General features: G+C 54.4%; 1 protein-coding gene and 1 pseudogene across 1 annotated transcript in view; one reads left to right on the top strand and one right to left on the bottom strand.

The window, feature by feature from the left end:
• Positions 1-26,217, top strand: part of LOC118712341 (CXADR like membrane protein) — an 88,660-nt gene that overhangs the window by 55,383 nt on the left and 7,060 nt on the right. Inside the window, exons 2-3 of the mRNA XM_036425983.2 lie at positions 7,997-8,154; positions 25,920-26,121. Coding sequence (XP_036281876.1) covers positions 7,997-8,154; positions 25,920-26,121 — 360 coding nt within the window. The remainder of the gene's footprint in view (positions 1-7,996; positions 8,155-25,919; positions 26,122-26,217) is intronic.
• LOC118712361 lies at positions 21,229-21,377 on the bottom strand (annotated as a pseudogene).

Raw genomic sequence — 26,217 nt, 5'->3', positions numbered from 1 at the left:
ATCAGGAGTGAGACGGAAGATGAGAAGCTCCGAGGGAACTCACAAGAATAGGGGTGTCACTCTGGGCCAATAAAACTCGGTTAGCCATACGGAGAGAGTCGGTGCGATCCGCTGCGGAGGGCGTGGGCTGGGTTAGCGTCGTGGCTCTGCTCCGAGCAGCTGTGATCTCGGGCAAGTTCATCTCTGCATCTGCATGTCTTCGCCTGTAAACCAGGGTGAGGAGGCTGCTTACCTCGCACGATTGTTGAGAAGATTAAAAGTGGAAAGGACTATAAGTCCAGAAGAACCATGCACATAACAAGTGCTCAAAATAAGTGCTTTCCTATTATCTAAACAGAGAGGGTAAAATGTGTTGGATGATCGTTTGTACCGCCTATCATTTTGTTTGTTTCAAAGGGACAGACAATGGGAGGTGAAGGGGGAGCATAACGTGAAGGCTGAAAAGATGCTTTAATTCATCAGTGGATTTTAACTGTCAGTGAAATCTCCATTGCCACGATTCCCCCAAATCGGACGAGTGCCCTCTCGGGAGTAAGCTGTGTCCATGTTTAATTCCTCCCTCTGCCCGATCTCTCTGCGGAAGGTAATAAAAGATTTAGATGTAGAAAGCAGCGTGGCGTTCGGAATGAAATAGAGGCTATAAATAGACATGACGATGAAATAGGCTAGTGAGGGATCTAGCTCTCAGTCTCAGAATCAAGGGCACACGTTCTTGTCATCTGTGCACTAGCACAGGCGTGCTTGTAAGGGTCCGGAGACAACTGTGTGTATGTTTTCCTACATATGTGAACATGGGTGCATGCATGTACTTGCTTATGACTGAGGACAGAATCCTGAGGCATAAGTGGTGTATTTCTGAATAGCAGAGGGACCCCTGTGGGCCAAGTCAGTGCCCTCCCCCGACAATCTTTACTGGAGATGCCAGCCCTGGCAGATGGCTCAGCTGTTTGGAGAGTCATCTGTACACCAGAAGGTGGCAGGTTCCAATCCCGGTCAGGGCACATACCTGGGTGAGGGTTCGATCCCCAGCGGAGATATAAGAGGCAACCAATTGATACCTCTCTCTCTCTCTCTCTCTCTCTCTCTCTCTCTCTCTTTCTGTTGTCTCTTTCCCTCTCCCTTCCTCTCTCTCTAAAGTCAATAAGCATATCCTCAGGTGAGGATTGGGGAAAAACAGAGCCGCCCAGATGGTGAACCCCAGCTCTGTGTAGGACGTGACACAACACACGATGACTGTGTGGTGTTGCTGGCCAGTCTGTGAGCCCTTGCCAGGACTCAGGGTCCACGGCCAAGTGCTGAGGTCAGCCTTCCTAAGCGTCAGACTGCGTGCCCAGTCTCCGCAGCCATCCCTTTTACAGCTGCCGTCCCCGCGCCACCGGGACCGTCCTCTCAGTCCTGGCGGGCCCTCGTGGGATGTTGACCACACCCTGCCTGGAGCGGGGTTTGCTGGATTGCTGTTTGTCTCTCTGTGACTGCGACCTCTTCACAGGCAAAGGGCAAAGTCATTCCTCTTTGCGTCCCAGCAGCACCAGGGATGGTCACAGGAGGTGAGCGCTCAGGTTCACTGAACAATGCACATCCTCGCTGCGCCCCCTGGTGGGCTGTTTTGTCAGTGAACCTGAAGCACCAGGGAAATGCTATACGGTAGAAATCCGTTTCCCTGCATGTCCTTTGACATCTTATAATAAAAAACGGTAACGCCAGCAGACCTGTCAAGATGGTTGCTGTGATTTCAGATTATAGTGCTAATAAGAGAATATGAGTAATTTCATCAAACTAGGTTTAAAAGCGAAATTTCCCTGACAGTAGACAATGACCTTCCGCCAGCCTTCCCAAGCGTGAGACTCCAGGCCACACATAGCAGGCCCCTCAGGATTTTGTAATTCAGGAAGTTACTGGCTGAGAACAAAGACCACACTTTAAGAGCCGAGGGATCCTAAAGGTTCTTTTGCTGACTCCTCGGTCCCTCTCAGTCATCTGGGACAGAGTTCTTTAAAAGTCAGGTGTGCCAGCCAGTGTGGCTCAGGGGTTGAGTGTCGACCTATGAACCAGGAGGTTACCATTCGATTCCTGGTCAAGCGCATGTCAGGGTTGCGGGCTTGAACACCGGTGGAGGGTGTGCAGGAGGCAGCCTATCAGTGATTCTCAGCATTAATGTTCCTATACCCCTCTCCCTCTCTACAATCAAATATATATATATATATATATATATATATATATATATATATATATATATATACACACACACACACACACACATACACACACATACACACACACATACACACACACATATATATATATATATATATACACACACACACACACACACATACACATACGGAATATATATTAAGTAAACTCTGCCCCCCTGTGGATCAAACATCCCGGATAGGAAGACACACTATGGTTGCATGGACCATTTCCTCTTGGTTGTTCCAGAGTACCTCGGCGATGTCTAAAAGTGATGCTGGCACTCTGGCTGGGTAGCTCAGCTGGTTAGAACATCGTCCTGACGTGCCACGGTCATAGGTCAATCTCCTGTCAGGGCACTGACAAGATTCAACATAACTGGAACAACAAGTTGATCCTGCTCTTTCCCTCTCCCTAAAGCCAATCAGCCAATGAGAGCGTGTGCCCTGCAGGTGGCTCAGCTGGCTGGGCGTCATCCTGTGCACTGAAGGCCGCCGATTCTTTCCCAGTCAGGGCGCACGCCGGGTTCAGGCTCGGTGCCCAATCAGGTCTCTCTCTCTCTCTCTCTCTCTCTCTCTCTCTCCCCTTCCTCTCTAAAAAAAAAAAAAATTAGAAGCATAAATAGAATGTTAAAGTCACGCTGCCAGTGGAGCAAAGCTGGCTGTTTGTATAAATTGTGCAAAGCCCGGTTGATGGAGACAAATACATGGACGGAGAGCAGCCTGCACTGCGTCTTGTACTTTCGTCCACGCGACTAGGCCAGCGCCGTGAACAACTCAGCATGGATAACCAATTCATGGGCCATACGGTCAGGAAGGGCGTTAGCTGCTGGCTCCAGCATCACAATGGAGTCCCTTTCCCGGGCCTGGACAGACCCCCACTGAGTGGCTCCCACAGTGAAACATTTACTGAAAGACCCAGCTCGTTTTCACATCAGGTCTCTCAGGAAGCCTATCAACATATTCGGCCCAAACGGAGCAAGTCTTTTGCCAGAGAGTCCTGTCATTCAGGCCTGGAAGGAGGTGCTGGCTCTCCCGTCTGGTTTTCTGGGTGAAGCGACTCCCCTTCCGGACCTAACTCCGTCCTCCGGGCACACTGGCAGCCCCACGGCCTTTAATGCTGGGACGGAACTGCCCGCTGCCCCGGAGCCTGCCATCCGCGTGCCATTTCACCGCAATGTGTCCCAGTCCTCCGGCAAGCATGTTGGTCCCATTATCTCCTCCTCCCAACCTCCGGGATGCCGCCTTTGTGCCCCTGTCCCTGTCAGGGACCCGGAGCGGGCGGGCGCGGGTGCCTGGCGCTGCTTCCCTAGCAGGAGCACCATGACGCGGCCTCGCCCTGCCTGGGCGCCAGCCCCTCCCTGGCGCGCGGACTCCCCCCTCGGCCTCTGCAGGCCGCGCCGCACAGCAGGGCGTGCACCTCGCAGCCCCCAGGTCCCCCGGGCTCTCCCGCCCAGACTCCGGGTGGGAAAACGTAACTTGGAACATTCGCCTCCATAAACTTCGTCTTGCTTTGGGTCAGGATTCCAGCTAGCGAGATCTTAAGTGTGCCCACTCAGATCAGCTCTGCTACTTCGCTCTGTGCTGTGCACAGCCAAACCCAGAGGTTTCCAATCAACCAAGTTCAAGGGCAACGACCTTCAACCTTCGGTGTGGGAAAGAGGAGAGAATAAACGCAGGAGCGAGCTCTGCGCCACGGCGCCACCCTCAGCCCTGGGCCTCCCTGCCCGCTCTGAAGCGGGGCTCAGAGAGGGAGGGCCGGAAGGCTGAGCTAAACCAGCGGGAAGGAGCACAGTGGGAGCCTTCCCATGGCTCGAGAGGGGGGAAGAGACTGTTACCTCTTTGTATTCACAGCACATACTTAGCAGGTAGCGAGCCCAGCACAATTTTTTTTAAAATATATTTTATTGATTTTTCACAGAGAGGAAGGAAGAGGGATAGATAGCCAGAAACATCGATGAGAGAGAGTCATCGATCAGCTGCCTCCTGCACACCCCCTACTGGGGATGTGCCCGAAACCAAGGTACATGCCCCTGACCGGAATCGAACCCAGGACCCTTCAGTCCGCAGACCAACGCTCTATCCATTGAGCCAAACCGGTTTCGGCCCAGCACAATTTTTTAACAGATAAATACATACAGAGTACATATTGGGATAGTTTTTCACAGATAGGAAGGGACGGAAGTTGATAATTTCTAGTTAGCCTGTGATTAGTCTGAAAACATCAACCCCTCTATCAGCAAGGGGCTCTCCTGTTCCCTCTCCGAAGGGAACAAGAGGAAGCTCAGTATCTGCTCGCACACCCCCGCCCCATACCCCGGACAGGGCCCAGCTGCCACCTGGACCCGAACCATCAGTTTTAGGGGTCCCGGGAACGAATGCCCCCCTCCTGGGAAAAATAGCAAGTCACCACACGGGCCAAGCTAGCAACTTTCTGTTGCACAGGACAATGCTCCATCAGCTGAGCCACACCGGCCAGGGCTAAGCCTCAATTTCTTGATCTATAAAATGAGAGAAGCTGATTTTTAAATCTCCAATTTCCTTTTTTATTTTTCTGACTGACATTTGATGATTTTTATTTTCCTGAGGCTTTCTCACATAGTTCGTGTAAAGCAAAGCACGAGAAAATTCTCTTCCCACGGAGCAGGCCCATTAAGAAAAGTGCAATCACTGGGGGGGGAGGGCTGCTTACACACTCACTCGCTCTCTGGCTGTGCCATCCCGCTTTGCAGGGGACTGAGGCTCAGGGGGGGCATTCTCCCAGCTCCAGGGCCTTTGGGAGGGGAGCAGGGAGGCCCACAGCTTCCAGGCTGCACCCCCTTCCAGCCGCCCCCCTCCCCCTGTCCTTCTCCCCCCGTCCACTTCCCCCACCACCAAAGGCTGCAGGCGTCCTGACACCCAGTGGGGATGTTCCCTCAAAGTCCCTGACACCCAGTGGGGATGACACCCAGTGGGGATGTTCCCTGTGTGATCCTGACACCCAGTGGGGATGACACCCAGTGGGGATGTTCCCTGTGTGATCCTGACACCCAGTGGGGATGTTCCCTGTGTGATCCTGACACCCAGTGGGGATGTTCCCTGTGTGATCCTGACACCCAGTGGAGATGACACCCAGTGGGGATGTTCCCTAAGGTTCCTGACACTCGTGGTTCTGCCACTAACTAGCTTTGTGCCTCGACATTTCAATTCCTGAGGCTGTAGTTTCCTCGTAATTGAATGTTGATGAACTTGAGGGCTTCCTAATGCAGATGGTGCCTGGATGCCAGGACCCCAGGCTGGCCCCGGGTGCAGGTTGTCCCTTCCGCTCACCCACCAGGGAGCCCCAGCATTGCCGCGCTGGGTTACACATGCCCAGCGCCTGCCCTTTAGGCGGCAGGCCAGGCTGTGGGGGTAGGAAGCCCAGAGGGACCTGGGAAATGCAGGGATCCAGTGGCCTGAGTCCGGGAGGGAGGCGCAGGGGCGACCAGAGGCCCGCACTGACCTTGAGGCTCCTCTCGGCCAGGTCATGGCAGAGGCCTCCCTGCTCCTACCTAATCCCAGGGTATAAATAGAACTGGCGCTGGCAAAGCACCCCCCTCCCCACCCCCGTCCCTTCCTGTGCGGGCATCAACCAAACCTGAGTCTCTGACTCCCTCTAGTGGCTCAAGCCAGCACTGCTGTCTGCATCTCTGTGCCGGGCACAGGAGGCCCGCTGTGGCCGGATGGCAGCTGGCTCTGGAGCCCTGCCGGCCGCTGGTTCCATGTGGGCACCGCTGTGTCCTCAGTGACGGGACGGGGCCAGGACCCTCCGCAGAGCTCAGCCTGTGCGCGCACAGGTCTCCCCGCTCCCGCTGCTTGTGGGGCTGAGGAAGGACGGGTGGGGGTAGCTGGGCCGCTGAAGCAGTGCAGGATGTGGGCCTCTGGCTGCTCGTTGGTAAATGAGTGCCTGGCTTAGAGTCACACCCACCGGCGATATTAGCACCCGCGGTGTGTGAGGCCGGGGCGGGGCGTGGGGTGCGGGGGTGCAGTGGGGTACGTGGGGTACATGGGGTGCGGTGGGGTGCGTGGGGAGTGGTGCTTGCTTTCAAGGCGCCGCCTGGCTGAGGGGCGCAGACATCGGGGAGCCAGGAGACGGACCGGCTGAGCGTGGCGAGGGGCAGTGCAGCGCCGCTGCCCCCTCCCTGTCGCCCTGTGACCCTGTGCGTGGCTCCTCCCTCCGTGCGGAGAGCGGTCCTTCTGCACAGTCTGAGGTCCGTTCCCTGCCAACCTCCGCGGGCTCACCGGGAGGGGGGACACGCCATTGCAGCGCCCGGGCCTCAGCCCAAACCTCAGAGACTCAGAAAGGCTGAGAAGGCAGTAAGAGGCGAGGCCGCCCCGCTCAGCCAGCCACCGGCTCCTTTCTCTGCAGAACTTGGGGAGCCCCTGCTGTGCTGGTGTGAGCCACGGGGGGGCTCCCCCCGCAGCCAGCCCTGCAGCCTCCTGCTCGTCCCCTCGCTCTGTTCCCGCGGGGAGCACAGCCCTCCGCTGCTCCCTGCCGGGGGCGCTGGGGGGAGGGGGGGGCGGTGTGCTGCGGCCCGAGGAAGGCCTCCCACAGCCCTGGGGCCGCTTTCACTCCGAAGTTGGATCATGTTGCTGCGTAGGGAATGGCTTGAAATAGATCGTTTTTCACACTCTGCTCTTTAAAAAGAAAATTTAGATTGATTTCCAAGAGAGGAAGATAGAGGAGAGAAAGAAACATCAATGTGAGAGAGAATCATCGATGGGCTGCCTCCTGCACGCCCCCCACTGGGAATCTAACCATGACCTCCTGGTTCTTAGGTTGATGCCCAACCACTGGGCCACACCGACAGGGCCACGCTTTGAGATATATATATTTGATTTCAGAGAGGAAGGGGGGAGAGAGAGAAACATCAGTGATGAGAGTGAACCATTGATCGGCTGCCTTCTGCACCCTCCACTGGGGATTGAATCTGCAACCTGAGCATGTGCCCTTGACCAGAACCGAACCCAGGGCCTTTCAGTCCTCAGGCCCATGCTCTATCCGCTGAGCGAACCCCTGGGGCCGCCTTGCTTCTTCATTGCCGTTAAGGGGATAAGGAAGAGCCAGAGATAAGCACAGCTTGAGTGCCAGTCACATCAGACCCGGGCTGTAGGGGGTTCCACCACAGCCATCCATCGGCCATGGGCTCCGTGGCTTTCAGGGGCCCCGGGGGCACAGAGAGGTAACAGGAAGGAGGGGAGCAGGGGCCCAGCCTCCCCAGGACGCCCTCCCTGTGGGAGAGGAAGAACGTGGCGGAGTGCCACTGGCTCAGTGGGTGCGGGTCAGTGGGGGATGGAGCTGAGGTGTGACTCAGTCCTGCTGTGAACAGAAAGGGCTGGACCCGCGGATGTGAGAGCGGACAGACTGGGGGACCAGCTGGAGGGCGAGAGGAGGAAGAGGAGCTGCCCTCCAGCCCGCTTGTCCCTGGGGCACGCCTGCCCCGCCTTGGGGTCCGAGACAGCCTGGCCCGGAGGCCCTGCGGGGGGAGGGGGAGCGGGAGCCGGCCTGGCCCTGAGGAGCTCCCCGCGTCCCTTTGGTTTCCGTCCATTGGAAGCCCCTGCCGGTGGGGAGAGAAAACAAGTGATTGTGGACTGGAGAGTGTAAGGGGGGAGGGGGGGGGAGGATGGGATGAGGAGCCGGCCGGAGGCCCTGGCTGCTAGGCTTCGGGTCGGGTTCTCTCAGCGCCCGGCCGGGCCCGGCACAGGCACAGCCGGGGTCAGTGGTCAGTTTGTTCCCACACGGCCTGCCCTGCCGGTCCCGCCACTCACGGGCTCTCCTCTTGCAGTGTCCTGCTGTGTGGGCGCCTCGGCGGCTTACACTGAGATCAAGAAGGTGGCGGAGGAGAAGGTCACCCTGCCCTGCCACCACCAGCTGGGCCTCCAAGAGAAGGGCGCCCTGGACATCGAGTGGCTGCTCACCGACAGCAAAGGGAGCCAGAAGGCGGTAAGTGCAGCCTCTCCCCCGGCCACGCCCCCGCCTCTCCCCGGCCACGCCCCTTCTCCCACTGGCCACGCCCTCCTCTCCCACTGGCCACGCCCCCGCTCTGCCCCTCCGCACCCCCTCACTTCTCCTCAGCCCTCCTGTTTCTCACGGGGCCACAAAGGGCTAGAATTGCTTTTTGCCTTTTTGTAACCCTCACTCCAGTATATGTTTTTTAATCTTTAGATTAAGAGCGGAAGGGAGAGAAGCAGCCATCAGTGCCTCCGTACGTGCCCCAACCGGGGATCCAAACTGAAACCCAGGCTGTGCCTTGGCGGGGCAGGGAACTGGCATCCTCTGGGTGTATGGCCGATGCAGGCCGGCGGGAATTGCTTTTATCTGGCAGGAGGTCAGGTTCTGGACAGGGAACTAACCAGAGAGCGTGTTGGGTCATGAGGATGCGCGTCTGTTCTCTGGGGGAAGCAGGTGCTGCTGGGAAGCCCTCTGTCACTGCCCACCAGGGAGCCTGCCGTGGATGTCCGTCCACGAGGGGCCCAAAGGCAGGGCTCCGAGTGCAGGTGTGGAGGCAGGAGGAGGACTGAGGGCGAGGCCGCGGCACTGGGTGGGACGCCTGGCCCTGTGACCCCGGGCTGGCCTTCCTGGGGGCTGAGAATAGTAACCTGTTTTCCCCTCCTGCCCTGGTGGAATCCGCCGCGGACCCCTCAGCCTCGCTGCCAGCATAACTATCCTCCCGCCTTTACCCATTGACTTATTGTTTTAAAATATAGTTTATTGATTTCAGAGAAGAAGGGAGAGGGAGAAGGAAATAGAAACATCAGTGATGAGAGAGAATCATGGATCGGCTGCCTCCCGCAGGTCCAACGCTGGAGATGGAGCCCACAACCCAGGCCTGTGCCCGGACCGGGAATCAAACCGTGACCTCCTGGTTCATGGGAGCCCCACCGGGTGGACTGCTTTAATTTTTGTGATGAAAGTTTTGCAATTTAAAAAAAAAATGTCTATAACCTAGGAAGCTGGCCTTAGATTTTCCTTCTCCTACAGAACTTTACCATTTCCCAACTAAAAGGCGAAAAGCTGTCCTTTCCTCTCTCCACTGTCTACGTTTTTGTCATAAGATGGTTTTCAGGAGCAGAAGCTAAGGTTTTCACTGAACATGACTCACAGGATCCCTGTTGGGGTTTAACCTGCTTAGAGGGCCGCCCGCGTCGCCTGGGGATTTTGATCCCGCTTGTCATTTTGTTCTGTCGTCGCCCACGGCTCTGTTCTCTGCGGAGCAAGGTCACCCTAACCTGAGCCTGTCTCGTCAGTCCCACTTCCGAGCGAGCTAAAGGAGGGCGGTCTGCTCTAATAAAAATCAGGACTGGCTCCTCTCGCCCAACTTTCACCCAAATGCTCTTATTAAACTGAGAAGACAGAGTGCTTGGTCACGTGGCCAAGTGAGCCCAGGGGTCAGGACGCCTCTGGCGAGGACGAACCACCACTACTGCTTCTGGCGTCCCCCTGACGGCAGGCTCCGCCGCTCCTCCCCCAGCCTCACGCTACTGCGAGGCGTCCCCCTCCTGCACAGCTCTGTTCACATCTGAGGGGTTTTATGGTCGTGGAGTGCTAGCCTTCTGCAGAAGGGTGGGGGAGGCAGATGTCTTGAATGACCGTTCATGGGGGTTCGCCTAGTGACTTAGTCCAACCTCGTGAAGCCTGCACCTGCGTGCTGACCGAACCCTGGCCGCACAGGGTGAGGCCCCACTTGCCCATCAGTCCAGCACCTAGAGCCGAAGGCGAGAGAGAACCCCCGGCCGATACTCTCGGTGGCGACCCATCCTGCTCTCTCTGAAGCCACGAGGCCAGAGGCCAGACAGCAGTTCAGGCTGCACTTACCCACGTGCCCCGCGAGGCCCTGGGGTGCAGAGTGAGGGAGACAGCGGGCCCCCAGCTCCCTGGGCCTCGAAGTGGCATCCAGCAATTAGGAACATATGTGCACGTGTACGCAGAGCACCGTGCGTGTAGGCTACATGCCAGGCACAGGCCGTTGAGCACATATGACGTAATTCGACGGTGCCCGTGGGACTGTTGGTCGCATTTACACGCCAGGAGCTGAGGCTGAGCGCACGGAGAGCGGTGCTGAAGGTCGCCCGCTTTGCATTATGGAACCAGGCACTCTGGCGCGGGATCCACCAGCTGTGCTGCCTTCTTCTTCTTTTTTTCTTTTTTTAAATATATTTTATTGATTTTTTACAGAGAGGAAGAGAGAGGGATAGAAAGTTAGAAACATCAATGAAAGAGAATCATCGATCAGCCGCCTCTTGCACGCCCCCCACTGGGGATGTGCCCGCAACCAAGGTACATGCCCTTGACGGGAATCGAACCTGGGACCCTCCAGTCCGCAGGCCAGCACTCTATCCATTGAGCCAAACCAGTTTTGGCTGTGCTGCCTTCTTAAATACTGTGACATTATACCACGTGCTCTGCAGGAAGTAAGGAGGATGCAAGGATAAATTATTCCAGACGGAATTAGTTATGCAAAGACCCGATGCTGAAAACAGCTTGGAACTCCTGGAAGTTCTAAAAGATTAAAAATCAATTTAGTATACACCAATGTTACCTCAATAAAAAGAAGAAGAAAGAAGAGAAAACACTATTTTAAAAATCTATTTCTTTAAATTCAGTAAACGGGGACTCCGCTCTCTGCGGAGAAGCCAGTGTCAGCGTCGGGATCAGAGGCTGCTCCAGGTGGAGACGGGGACCCATGGCCAGAGCAGCTGCCGGAGCGGGAGGGCGGCACGCGCTCCGTGTGGGAAGGCGCCTCTGACAGAACCTGAAGGGCACCTCTGGGTGCCGGGGGAAGGCGGGCCTGGGGTCTGGGCGCCGCAGAGCGGTGTACGCGCAGCACACGGCCTGAGCCTGCGGCAGGGGCAGGCGGAACAGGGAGGCGTGGGCATGCGAGGGAGCTTACACTTTCTCCTCGGAGGCCATGGAGGCTTGAAGGATCTTAACAGCGAAGGGACATAAGCATTTCAAAGCAGTCACTCTGGCACCGTGCGGCCCGCCGGGTCAACTGGGGGCTCGAGTAAAGCAATATCAGGTAAACGATTCAGGCTGTGCAAGGCCAAGCCTGCAGTTACAGAGGCTGCGCTGTAAAGAAGGTTAATCAAATGTAGTATGTAGCTCTCACCGGTTTGGCTCAGTGGATACAGCATTGGCCTGCAGACCGAGGGGTCCCAGGTTCGATTCCGGTCAAGGGCATGTACCTTGGTTGTGGGCACATCCCCAGTAGGAGGTGTGCAGGAGGCAGCTGATCGATGTTTCTCTCTCATCGATGTTTTTAACTCTCTATTTCTCTCCCTTCCTCTCTGTAAAAAATAAGTAAAGTGTATGTGTTTTTAAATGTAGTATGCAAAGTGGCCAAGCTTGCTCGTGGCCAGGAGCTGGGGTAAGGTTGAGGTGGCTGAGAAAGGCGGGGGCTGGAATGGGTGTGGCACAGAAGGCAGGCTAACCAGGCCGTGAACCCAAGTCCAGCTTTGCGTTTGGATCTGAGCAGCGTGCCTCCTCCGGTGTGTGGGACGCACAGATCCGCAGGGAGCGTGTGGGCTGGTCAGCAGGCTCAGTGATAGCTGAATTTCAGCCTCGACCGGATGACATTAGACGCCAGAGCTTTCCTTCCCGTTCTAGGGATGGAAACAGTAGAATTTCCAAAGCCGGAAGGACCACCTCCCCCAGGGTCGGTCAGGGACACGGGAGGAACCTTTCCCCTCTGTTTTCGGATGGAGACATTGGACAAAGCGTTCCAATCCCTGTGCCAAGCCTCCTGGCCATGCCTCCACCCTCTCCTCTCCCTTTAGATCAGCAAAACCCCGATCTAAACGGAGGGGGCTGGCATCTGCCGCTCTGCGGGGCCTGGGACCCGGGCTGTGCCAGGGAGCTGAGCTGCCGCCTGCCCCCGGGCATCTGGGGCAGGTCCACCGAAAGGTCAGCAGACAGACAGCCCAGGCAGCTGGACGCATGCATTTCATTTCCTGTGTGTTTGTATGCTCACTGCTCTCCTGTTACACCCTGATCAATGGCTTAGTCTCCTAGAACTAAAAACAGAATAAGTGGGAGACACACAAACTCCTGAGATTCAGCGTATGTCTGAAAAGAACAGAGCCAGAAGGCAACCCGTGTCAGAAGTGTGTGAAATTCAGTCTGGGGGGACCACAGCTTCCTGTTTCCCGTGGCGACGTGCCTGTCCTCTCCCCTGGTACCCCGGTTTGGCATTTGTATGGCCACTTCTTCCAACTTCCCCCCTCCACCACACACTCACACACACACACACACACTCACACACACACACTCACACACTCACACACACACACTCACACACACACAGACACACACTCACACACTCACACAGACACACACACACAGACACACACACACACACACACAGACACACAGACACACACTCACACACAGGCACACACACTCACACACTCACACACAGACACACACACTCACACACACACACTCACACACTCACACACACTCACACTCACACACACACACAGACACACACTCACACACTCACACACAGACACACACACACAGACACATACACACACACTCACACACAGACACACACACTCACACAGAGACACACACACCCACACACACACACACAGACACACACACCCACACACTCACACACACAGACACATTCACACACACACACACTCACACACTCACACAACAGACACACACAGACACACACACAGACACACACACACACTCACACAGACACACACTCACACACACACTCACACAGACACATACACACAGACACATACACACACACTCACACAGACAGACACACACACACAGACACATACACACACACACAGACACACACTCACACAGACACACACACACAGACACACACTCACACACACACAGACACACAGAGACAGACACACACTCACACAGACACACACACACAGACACACACTCACACACACACAGACACACAGAGACAGACACACACGCGCGCGCGCGCGCGCGCACACACACACACACACGAAACCTGTCCGTCCTGCGGACTGCAAAGGGTGTGGGGCCGGGAACGCCCTGCACACACTTCAGTCCAGGGCCCGCGGGCGGAGGCTGTGCCCGGGCCGGGCCTAGGAAGGCTGGCCGCGGTGCAGGCCACAGCCTGGCACACCAGCTCGGCTGGGTGTTAAGGGATAAAAACAGAATAGAAACCCGTCCCTGGCCCAGCACTTCCCCCGGCACACCCAGTCCTTGTTAGTGAATCCCGCAGGCCCCCCACCCGTGCACCCATCCTGCCCCACTCTGGCAGGACTCCACTCCGGGGCCAAAGGTGCGCTACACTATCTGTTAAACAAAGGACGGGCCTTAATCGAAGGCATTTATTGGAGAGCTTCGCCCCCTGAGTCTCCTCTAACTTTTCACCCTGTCCTGCACGCTTTTCCTTCCTGACTGTCAGGAGTTAACATCTGGGACGCACTCAGGACAGTGCCCGGCACCAGAGCATGTCGCGCCCATCCACGCTGGCTGGAGACGCAAGCCTGGCTGAGCGCACTGCACTGTGTAGACAGGTTGCTGTTTCTACGTCTAATTCACATTCCTGAACCCAGAGCCAAGCACCGCGCCTGGCCCCGCCATGGTCAGATTTCACCCTGTGAAGTCGGTGAGATGGTTTGCTCAGTGGGTAGAGCATCAGCCTGTGGACTTAAGGGTCCCAGGTTCCGTTCCGGTCAAGGGCACATGCCCAGGTTGTGGGCTCAAACCCCACCCAGTAAGGGGTGTGCAGGCGGCAGCCAATCAATGATTCTCTCTCCTCATTGATGTTTCTCTCTCTCTCTCCTACTCTTCCTCTCTGAAATCAATAAATATATACATAAGAATTATTATACTACTAATTTCCTCAGAACATATGAGCAGAAGCCGGCGTTAATTCATTCCAAAAACAAAAGATGTGCAATCTAACCCTTTTAGGCTTTAAAAGCGGAGGCCTTGCCCCAAAGAGACTTCAGAGATAGGATCTGAACCCAAGGTTCCTTCAGCTAGCTTCCTCCTTTCCCCGCCTCCCCCATGGCTGGCAGCGTCCACAGAAAAGAATGCAGACGCTGGAGGCAAGTCTGATGGGAGTCCACACGGGGCCCTGGACTGAAGCTGCCCTCAGCACTCCCGGCTTCCGGCAGGAGGCAGCCCCTGGGCGCTTGGGAGCCCTGACGGGAATTCTCAGGCTGGGGTGGGGAGAGAGCTCTGTGGACCTGAGAGGGGACTTAGGTCTCTGGAAGGCACCCTGCCCCCACCCTCCCGTCCTCGTCCTCCCTCCCTCCTCCTCTCTCCCTTCCCATGTGGTTTCAAGTTTCTACCAGGCCCAGGCCCAGGCTCTGGGCGGGCGCAGTGGGAAGTGGAGGGAAGGCTGGAGTGGGAAGAGGCTGGGCTTGGCTGTTAAACTGAGATCCCAGAGGACAGGCCTTTATTTGGCTCCGAGGTTGGTGGTACGGCTCTGAGTTCTGTCCTCGTAAGAACGTCCACACCTGCAGAGAATTTACCGTATTTTTCGGACCATAAGACGCACCGGACCATAAGACGCACCAGTTTTTAGAGAAGGGAAATGAAGAAAAAAAGATTCTGAAACAAATAGTGTCCTAAAATATTTTATGTGCATTAAAACCCAACATCACAGTCATAAACACATGTAATCAACCCTGTAAAGTAAACAGCAGCATTTAGAACCATTTTAGAGCCGGGCAAGCACACAGAGACCACACAGAGCCGGGCAAGTAAAAAAACTTTTTTTTTAAAGTATATGTGTAGGCTATATTTGGACCATAAGATGCAGGAACTTTCCCCCCCCACACTTCTGGGGGGAAAAAAGTGCGTCTTATGGTCCGAAAAATACGGTAATAACAATTTCTTTGAGCCGGGCCAGTGTGGCTCGGCGGTTGAGCATCAACCCATGAACCACGAGGTCGCTGGTTCTCGGCCGGAGCACACAGAGACAACGGGCAGGGCTCACTTAGGCGGAGCTAACCTTTCACTACAACGTTCTGCAGGCCACCCCCGGTGGGGGCGTGCAGGAGGCAGCGGATCCATCCCGTTTCTCTCTCCTTGGTGTTTCTGCCTCCCCCTCTCCCTTCCTCTCTCTGAAAGTCAAAAAAGGATTTAAAAAATGTTATTTGAATCCAAAAAAATGATACTTCTGGAACAAGATCTCCACAGGCGGAGACAAATGCCTCAGAGAAGAACAGTTTGGGGCGGGTTGTATTTGAAATTAAAGGGGGGTGGCACCCTCCCTCCCGCTGCCTTTCCTGTGTCCTCCTCCTCCCCCAGGCCGACTCTCACCTTCACCCCCTCTCCCCAAAGTCCCAGGGCCCTTCGTTAGCCCCCGTCACTTCCTGCCTGAGCCTGTTCCTCCTGCCTCTGCGGCTCTTCCAGAAAAGGGAAAGATGGGGGGAAGGAAGATTCCGGAAGGTGGAGAGCGAGGCGGGGCAGAGGACAGGGCAGCCCATCACCGCTCTCCAGAGGGCGGTTTTCTCATGTCAGAGGTGTGTTAGCCAGACGCACAGAGGCCTTGCTTGCGGCCCAGTAACCTGCTCCCGCAGAGAGCTGCGGGCGGGAGCTTAGGACCAGCTGGCCCGCGGGTCACTTCCCAGTCCCCTCCCGCCACAGAGCGCGCCGGCTGGCTCTCCGGGGTGGGCCCTCCCGGGTGGGCCCTCCCTTTCCCCGGCCTCTATCTCGCCCTCCGCTGTTTCATCCGGCCTCCCTGCTTTCCACGCTGCCCACACTCCCAGTGCAGTCTCACTCCCTGCTTTCCACGCTTTCCACACTCCCAGCGCAGTCTCACCCCTGAACCTCGGATCTATCCGTTTGGGTGTCTGACCAATACGTCCACGCAGGGAGTCCAAAACTAAACGATCCCGCCCACCCTGCGCACTCCTCCCCTCCCACCCCCCCCCCCACCCCCCCGAACCTGCTCCGCCCAGTTCCCCTCTTTGTTGGCGGCAATTCTCTCCTTTCTGGTTGGTGCCAGAGTCCGGGAGCAGTCCTGGACTCCCCTCGTTTTCTCAAACCACAATGTACATTTAAACGGAGTGGTCAGGTACACGGCTGGTGTGGCTCAGTGGATAGAGCACCTGCCTGCAGACTGAAGGGTCTCAGGTTGGATTCTGATCAAGGGCACATGGCTTGGGGTGCAGGAGGCAGCCGATCACTGATTCTCTCTCATCGTTGAGGGTTTTTTTTTTTCTCCTTCCTCTCTGAAATTGATAAAAATGTTTTTAAAATAAATTAATAGTCATTTACCCTGCCAGTGCGGCTCATGGTTGAGCATCGACCGATAAGCCAGGAGGTCACAGTTTGATTCCAGATCAGGGCGCATGCCAGCGTGGGGCGTGCAGGAGGCAGCTGGACGACGATTCTGTCTCCTCAGTGATGTTCATCTCGCTCCCTCTCCCTTCCTCTCTGAAATCAATAAGACGTGCGAAGTGCGGTGGTTAGTCTGTGGCCAAGTCCGTTTGGTTTTTCTTCAAAACACATTCAGCACCTGACCCAGGCCCAGCCCTCTGCCACCCCCTGGCCTGCTGCTCTCTGAGCCTGGTTCTCGGTTTCTGCTCTTGGCCTCCTGCAGCCATTCTCAAAACATCACCACATCAAGCCGTTCTCCGCTAAGAATCGCCGTTTCCCGTGCAGTGAGAGCGTCACCTTTGAAGTGGACCGTGAGGCCCTGGGGTCTGGCCCCTGCCTGCCCTCGCCTCCCCTTCTCCCGGCTCACTCAGCCCGGCCTCTGGCTCCGCAGACAGGCCAGGCCCTCCCCCCGCCGGGCCTGGGCACGGCTCTCCCAGGCAGCTTGGAGGCCGGTTCTGCCTCTCCTCACGTGTTTGCTCCAATGGCACCCTCTGGCAAGGTCTGCCTGACCACCTCATTGAAGTCGCAGTCTGTCCCCCTGACCCACACCCCTCTCTGCTCTATTGTATGTCTGATTCCTGTCACTGATATCCCAGCCTCACCACTGGGTGACCGCTCTTCCCTCTGGCGCTCCTCCTCAATCCTTACCCCGGGACATTTTCCACTGATGGATTGATTATTTATTTATTTATTTATTAGAAAGAGGGGAAGGGAGGGTGAGAGAGAGAAAGAGCAATGTGAAAGAGACACCTCATGTGAAAGATGATGCATCGGTAGGTTGCCTCCTGCACATGCCCCATCCAGGGTCGGGGATTGAACCTACAACCGAGGTACGTGCCCTTGACTGGAATCAAACCTGGGACCCTTCAGTCCATGGGCCCCGATCTATCCACTGAGCCACACCTGCCGGCGCTGGTTCTCTCAGCTCCTGAGAGTCCTCACGCTCACCAGTTGCTGAGGAGTGTCTTTGAAGCGTTGGCCTGAGCCTTTGGGAGTTGCGGAGGACTCTGTCCCAGAGCAGACACCTCCCTCCCCTCATCCCAGTCAGAAGGAGCCCCTCCCCCCATATTGTTGGTGGAGGTTGTTATTCAAAGGAAAACAAAACAAAACAAGAAGCTAGGAAGGTTTTAAGCTTGAGGACGTGCTGCGGGTGTGAGGGGCAGGGCGCAGACGTGGTTTAAATGTCTGAGTATGAGGGGCCTCCAAGAAGTCACGTGGAGCCGGGGGTCATGGTTGGGTTCCAGGTCAGGCTCCATCCTCGGTGGGGGGCGTGCAGGAGGCAGCAGATCAATGATTCTTATCATTGACTAGAGGCCCGATGCACAAAATTCGTGCACATGTAGGCCTTTCTTCCCTCTGCTGCCAGCACTGTCTTTCCTCCGGCACCTGGGACCCGGGACCAGGCCTCCCTCTGGCACCCAACACCCGGGACCAGGCCTCCCTCCGGCACCCGGGACCGGGCCTCCCTCAGGCACCCGGGACCCGGGACCAGGCCTCCCTCCGGCACCCGGGACCCAGGACTGGGCCTCCCTCCGGCACCCGGCACCCGGGACCAGGCCTCCCTCTGGCACCCGGACTGGGCGCCTCCCGCGGGACCGGGCCTCCCTCCGGCACCCGGGACCGGGCCTCCCTCCGGCACCCGGGACCGGGCCTCCCTCCGGCACCCGGGACCCGGCCTCCCTCCGGCACCCGGGACCGGGCCTCCCTCCGGCACCCGGGACCCAGGACCGGGCCTCCCTCCGGGACCCGGGACCCAGGACTGGGCCTCCCTCCGGCACCCGGCACCCGGGACCGGGCCTCCCTCCAGCACCCGGGACCCAGGACTGGGCCTCCCTCTGGCACCCGGCACCCGGGACCGGGCCTCCCTCAGGCACCCGGGACCCGGGACCGGGGCTTCTCTCCAGCACCAGGGACCAGGCCTCCCTCCGGCACCTGGGACCGGGCCTCCCTCCGGCACCCGGGACCGGGCCTCCCTCCGGCACCCGGGACCGGGCCTCCCTCCGGCACCCGGGACCGGGCCTCCCTCAGGCACCCGGGACCGGGCCTCCCTCCGGCACCGGGACCCCGGACCCAGGCTTCCCTAGCAGCCCCGGCCCATCCGGAAGGTCTCTGGAAGGACGTCTGGTCTAATTAGCATATTACGCATTTATTATTATAGATGTTCCTATCTCTCCCTTTGCCTTTCTCTCTCTGTAATCAATTTTTAAAAAACAACAGAGAAAAGCAAGAGTTTATTCATCTATGTATCACATATGTAACACTTGGGAGTACCCAAAGATGAGTAATTCAAAGAGGTAGTTAGGCCCTGGCCAGTGTGGCTCAGTTGATTGGAGTGTCGTCCCATACACCAAAAGGTCATGGGTTCAATTCCAGATCAGGGCACAACTCCAGGTTGTGGTTCAATCCCCAATTGGGGTGTGTAGGGGAGGCAACAGAAAGGTATTTCTTTCTCACATAGACAATTCTATCTCAAATTGAAGCTTCCCTCTCCTTTTCTCTCTCTAAAGTCAATAAAAATGTATAAAAATTTTTTAAAAAAAGAGGTGCCTGGCTGGTGGTTGAACACTGACCCATGACCTAGGAGGTCATGGTTCCATTCCAGGATCCTCAGTAGGAGGCAACGATTGCTGATTCTCTGTCATCACTGATGTTTCTATTTCTCCCTCTCCCTTCCTCTGTGAAGTCAATAAAAAAAAAAAACTTTTTAAAATATATTTTATTGATTTTTTTTACAGAGAGAAAGGGAGAGGCATGAGAGTTAGAAACATCGATCAGCTGCCTCCTGCACACTCTCTACTGGGGACGTGCCCCCAACCAAGGTGCATGCCCTTGACCAGAATCGAACCTGGGACCTCTCAGTCCACACAGGCCAACACTCTATTCACTGAGCCAAACCGGTCAGGGCTCAATAAAAATGTTTAAAAACTCTAAAAAGTGAATTCTTCATATAGAAAGATGGAGGAAGGCGAGTTTTTAAGTGGAAAAATGCAATGGACAAAGGCATGTGACTACAAAGAAAGCACAAGTCATTTTAAAATAATGTAATCTGATTGCACTCAGACGTGAGGCGACTGAATAGGAGTGAGAGTGGGAAGGCAGAGCAGAGCCAGGCGGAGGTCGCTGTGTTGTGGGGTCGAACCTTGGAGTCAAAAATAAGACCACCGGAGGCTGCTGATTGATTTAAAAAGCAGGCAGGACGGCCAGGTCGGCCGCGAGAGCACCACACGCCGGTGGAGTCCACACTCAGGACTGTGCCCGTTGCAGGGTAGGCAGTCCTTTTAAAGGTCCAAACCACAAACATTTCCTTTGTTCTCAATTCTAAATTCTCAGAACCGCCCGCAGGGTCGTTGTCAGCCACATCCTGCTGTACATTGGAATGGGCCCTCTCTTGCGATAGCAGATAGATAGTACAGAAGCAGACCCGAGCAAACTTAATCTCCAAAGGTGATCTGCAGTTTCTACTCCTGGAGCTACTGAGTCCGTGGGACTCAGTCTCCTGTGGTCCTGAGCCACGGGCACAGGAAAACTGCCTCAGCCTCCAGGTCTGTCTGGAAGCTGAGGCAACTACTATTGTGTAAGCAAGCAAGCGAGCAAGCGAGCGCCGAAGCCAGAATAGCGGGTTGAAATTCACACAGCAGTTTTTACCTAAGTCTGGCTGCTACCACACTTCAGCTGGTCAGCATGCAGAAGTGTGGGAGCCATTCCAGGCTTCTGAGCTGGAGAAGAGCGATGTGAGTTCTGCATTAATATTAGCTTGGCATTAACTTACATTGCTCGGAGTGCAGACTGCAGAGGACAGAAATACACAGTAGCCGGGCAGCTGGAAATATGACACAGCGCTCAAAAGCATGTTGGGATGGACATAGGAATAAGGTTTGGTCTGAGGGAATAACTGAGTGCACACCCCTCCCCTGGGCACTGACCTTTAGTCCACTTCACAACCCACATTCCCTTTCGCTGAGACCACATTCCACTGGCTAAGACCTGTATCCTTCCCCTTGGGCCTTCCTCGGGCCCCACCCAGAGACTCTCCGCCTGGAAAAGCCGCCGAGAGTCCTTTATTTTTATTTTTATTTTTATTTTTAAGTTTTATTTATTACTTTATTTTTATTTTTATTTTTTCTGAACCCAGAAAAAGACAGATGCTCATATATATTATTAGCTACAACTGTGCCAGGCCCCATTTTAAGTGCTTCTCATGTTTTGTTTTGTTTTTCCAGTAACTTATATGCACTATTATTAAAACCCACTTTTCAGGCAAGAAACAGGCAGGTTAAATGCATCTAAGATCACACTGACAGTTAAATGGCAGAGACTCAGGATTTGAACATTCTGGCTCCTGAGAAAACACCATTTACAGTAACTGCCCTCTGAAATAATTCCAACATTACCACACTAGACCCCTAATTTTCCACTTATTATTCTCATAGCTCCCGGTTTTATGTGCAAATAACATATATCCATGCTACAAAAACTATGTGACATGTTCACTCTTAATGGAGTTGTGCTAGAACTACCTACTTACTGTTATTTAGAAGTTACTAGAGCAATAACAGATCCATAAACTTTAAAACTACATCCCTTCTAAGCCCCAGTTAAATAATATTCTACTTATTATGAGACCAGTGTTTCTGATCTTTTCCCCTCCAAGACCTAGCAATTATCATTTTATGTGCCTCAGGCATGAAACAGCTCTGGCCACCAACACAGGCATCAAGCTAGGATGAACTAAGGACTGTACATCTGCTTTGCCCCTGATTGATATAAGAGCAGCACCACCCATCAGGTGCCGCCTAGAGGCTCAGCCCATCTGGGCTCCCGGATGACCTAATACATTTGTAACTCTACCCCTTTTGGCCTTGAGTGGTCCTCCTCGGTGACCCTAACAGATGTGAGATTTATCCCAATAGTGGAGTTGGTTCAATGAGGGGCTAAATTATACTGGAAGCATTTCAGTATATGACATTAGTGTTTACTTTTTTTTTTTTTTAGGATACCTTTCCATTGATTTCCTCTTACTTGCCTCTCCCTTTCTTTTCTTCACAAAGACTGTGGGTCCTCAGGGCAGGAGCTGTGTCTTATTCCTGCTTGTTCCCCCCACGGGCTGTGAGCTCAGTAAGTGTTAGCTGGAGAAACAGAATGTGCAGGGAATGTAGCTCTTTCTCAGGGTGAAGAGCAGACCCCGTGAGACTGAAGCGCTTACGTGTGGAGAGGATTGATGTCATTGCTGGATGGCTTCCGGCCTTTGGAAAGCCTGGTACTGAGTTACAGAGCATCACGTGATTGAGATGGGGCCAAGGGCTTAAGTGAAACAATTTACAACAGCTGCAGACACACATGCACACACACACACACACACATACGCCAACCACACACACACACAGTCACACACCCCCAACCACACACACACACACACACACACAAGCCAACCACACATACACATACACACACACACTCACACACCCCAAACACACACACACACACACACACACACACAAAACCCCCCACACACACACCCCAACCACACACACACACACACACACCCAACCACACCCCCCCCCAACCACACACACACATACCCCAACCACACACGCACCCCAACCACACACACACACACACACACACACACACACACACACACACACGCCCATCACACAAAGAAAGGCAGCCCCTCCCCTCGGGCGGTCCAGCCTGGGCTCCTGGAGACCCGCCTCGCCTCCTGCCTCCCTGAGCCCCTCGGAGCCCAGCCCGCGGAGAATGGGAGGTGGCAGCTGGGAAGGAGGGGGGGAAAGAGGGGGAGGGGAGAGGGGGGAGGAAGGGAACTAAACACTACATCTGCGGCCAGGCGAGCTCCGCAGATCCCCCCGCAGGCCTGTGGGCCCGAACCCCAGTCCGCCCACCGCTCCCCCGCAGCTCGGAGCCTCCCGGCCCGCTGCTCCAGGCCGTCCTCTCCCCCATCGCCCGCCACCGCCCCTTTCCCGCGGCTCCGCTCCTGGCCCTGCGCGCTCAGGAGGCCTGGACACAGGGGGTCCCCTCTGATAGCTCTCCTTGGCGCCGGGACGCTCACCCTGCGTGCTGTCTGGTGACCCACCTGAGCCGGGGTGACAGGGGCCTGAGACGGGGTGACCCAGCCTGAGATGGGGTGACAGGGGCCTGAGACGGGGTGACCCAGCCTGAGACGGGGTGACAGGAGCCTGAAACGGGGTGACCGGAGCCTGAGATGGGGTGACAGGGGCCTGAGACGGGGTGACAGGAGCCTGAAACGGGGTGACCCAGCCTGAGATGGGGTAACCCAGCCTGAGACGGGGTGATCCAGCCTGAGACGGGGTGACCCAGCCTGAGACGGGGTGACAGGAGCCTGAAACGGGGTGACCCAGCCTGAGATGGGGTGACCCAGCCTGAGATGGGGTAACCCAGCCTGAGACAGGGTGACAGGAGCCTGAAACGGGGTGACCCAGCCTGAGATGGGGTAACCCAGCCTGAGATGGGGTGACCCAGCCTGAGATGGGGTAACCCAGCCTGAGACGGGGTGACAGGAGCCTATAACGGGGTGCTCGGCGGGAGGGGAACCAGTGAGGTGCCTGAATCCGGGGGAAGCCCAGCGTGGTGCTGAGGGGCAGGAGGACCCAGATAACCCAGAAAGGGTTCGAGAGCCAAAGGTGGTGATGAGGATGGCGATTCGTAAAAATAAAGATGATTTTTTTCTTTTGGGGACATCTAGACGCTGGTTTCCCCAGCTGGGAAAACAGACACAGGTGAAGCTCCTGCGAATGTACGGAAGGAAGGACACCATTTCCCGCCTGGTTTACTAACCCCAGGGGAATAAAACAAAGGAAAGCCAAGCAAGGCAGCCTCAGAATCGGAACTGAATTTTGTTTTACATTTTTATTGACCCTATAGGGGTGACATTGGTTAATGAAGTCACGTAAGTTTTAGGTGTGCCATTGACAACACATCCTCTATACATTGTGTGTGTTCACCACCCAGTCCAGTCTGCTTCCATCACCGCTCGTTACTCCCTGATTCTTTGGCTCAGTTACAGTCCACCTTCAATACAGACCTGAATTTTAGCCATTAACTTACCTCTCCAACCTCTTCAACTGGACTCTAAACTTTTGTAAGAACAAATTTATTTGTTCAAACAAATCAAATTGATTGTTTTGTAGTTGTTTTACTTTTTCTTCTTCATTTCCAAGCTTTCTGAAAGAGTGGTTAATGAGTAGTGAAACAAATACATATGGAAAAGGAGGGGGAGAGGAATACCAGAACCATGAGCTAGAGGGCTTTATTTATTTTTATTTTTGTTAATGGTCACCTGAGGATATGTTTTCCTTTTTTTTATTTTTTTTAAAAGAAAATAGAACCAGGGAGGGAGGCAGAGAGAGAGAAACATTGATGTGAGAGAGACACATGGAGATGAGAGAGACACACTGCCTGGTTGTCTCCCCTACGTGGCCTGACCAGGGCCAGGGATGGAACCTGCAACAAACGTAGTGTCCTTGATCAGAACCGAACCCACGACCCTTCAGTCTGAAGGCTGACACCCTAACCACTAAGTAAACCAGCCGGCTAGATGACTTTATTTTTATTTATTTATTTATTTATTTATTTTATTTTTGGATGTTAAATTTTTTTAAATATATTTATTGATTTTTCACAGAGAGGAAGGGAGAGGGATAACTAGAAACATCGATGAGAGAGAATCATCGACCAGCTGCCTCCTGCACACCCCCTACTGGGGATGTGCCTGCAACCAAGGTACATGTCCTTGACCGGAATCGAACCTGAAACCTTTCAGTCCACAGACCGATGCTCTATCCACTGAGCCAAGCTGGTTTCGGCGGATGTTAAATTTTTAATTATTAAAGTAAAATGCAAAAAATAAAAAATAAAGTGAAATGTAGTCCTGTAAATGCAACTTAAACAGAAACTCATTTTTCACTCTGTATTCGTTTACTAGAGCTTCCATTATAAAGAACCACAGACTGTGTAGATGGCTTTAGACAGATGTGTTCAAATCAGGCTCTGCTACCTGTCTGTGAAGTGGGGACAATGGTTACTTGGGGAAAATGGGTGAGAAATAAACCAGATGTAGCCCAGTCAGTTGTTCAGTGGTTGAGTATCCACCTATGAACCCGGACCGACTCCCGGTCCGGGCACAAGCCTGGGTTGGGGGCTCCATCCCCAGTGTGGGGCGTGCAGGAGGCAGCTGATCAGTGATTCTCTCTCATCATTGATGTTTCTTTTTTTTCATATATTTTATTGATCTTTTACAGAGAGGAAGAGGGATAGAGAGTTAGAAACATCGATGAGAGAGAAACATAGATCAGCTGCCTCTTGCACACCTTCTACAGGGGATGTGCCCACAACCAAGGTACATGCCCTTGACCGGAATCGAACCTGGGACCTTTCAGTCCGCAGACCGAAGCTCTATCCACTGAGCCAAACTGGTTAGGGCTCATCATTGATGTTTCTCTCTCTCCCAAAATACATAAATAAAATTTTTTTAATGTTTTTCTTTTTTAAAGGAGTTAAGTTCACTTTAAAAGTGGGGGCGATGCCCTGGCCAGTGAGACTAAGCTGTTAGAGCATCAGCCCATGCACTAAAGGCCCCAGATTTGTTTCCCGGACAAGGGCATGTACCTGCACTGCAGGCTCACGCCCCATCACGGGTCAGATGTTTCTCTCTCTACACCACCCCGCCTTCTGCTCTCGGAAAAGCAATGGGGAAAATAGCCTCAGGTGAGGATTAACAACAACAGGAAAGGCGGGTGTGAACCCAGGTTTGGGGTTCCATCCCTAGTCGGGGGGTGTGCAGAAAGGAGGTGATTGATGTTTCTCTTTCACTATTGTTTCTATCTATCTGTAATAATCAATAAAAATATATTTTTTTAAAAATAAATAAAATCAATCAATCAATAAAGGGGGGTCTGCAAAAAAGTTAAAACAAAGTCTTTTTCCCCTTCCTTATTCCTATTCTTGCAATTCTCCTCAGGGTAGATTCTAAAGCCATTATGTGTACTCACTGTGTGTTTCCTTCTTTCCTTATGAGGCTGTAAGGATATAACTCAAATTTAAAATTCCTTCCCTATAAAATGGAGTGGTGCTCAGCACTTAGTCATTAGTACTTCATAATTAAAATGCTGCTCAAATATGAGGTGTTACTCTCCTTAAAAGGCAAGACAAGGCCCAGACAAACACTGGGTTTTGAACCTTCTTTAGAACAGAGGTCTCTTGGGTCCTTAGAATCAGCCCAGGCTTGACTGCCTTGTTCCGCTGGGAGTGCTCTCATCTTCACCTTGGCATCAGCGGGGAGGGAGGCGGAGCCCCTGCCTGACGCGCCTTGATCTGTCCCACAGGTGATCACGTACTCCGGCCATCACGTCTACGATAACCTGACTGAGGAACAGAAGGGCCGAGTGGCCTTTGCGTCCAATTTCCTGGCAGGAGATGCTTCCCTGCAGATCGAGTCTCTGAAGCCCCGAGATGAGGGCCTGTACACGTGCAAGGTGAAGAATTCGGGGCACTACGTGTGGAGCCATGTCGTCTTAAAAGTCCTAGGTAAGGTAGAGTGCCAACGCAAATGCCTACCTTTAACTAACGAAGTCTGGGCAGGGACAGCCAAGGGCATCGTTGTACAAAATGTCTTTTTCTGCA

Source organism: Pipistrellus kuhlii, unplaced genomic scaffold (assembly GCF_014108245.1).
Source record: "Pipistrellus kuhlii isolate mPipKuh1 unplaced genomic scaffold, mPipKuh1.p scaffold_m20_p_88, whole genome shotgun sequence".
Classification (NCBI taxonomy): Eukaryota; Metazoa; Chordata; class Mammalia; order Chiroptera; family Vespertilionidae; genus Pipistrellus; species Pipistrellus kuhlii.
The sequence above is the reverse complement of the archived record's forward strand: the minus strand, read 5'-3'. Positions and strand labels throughout refer to the sequence as shown.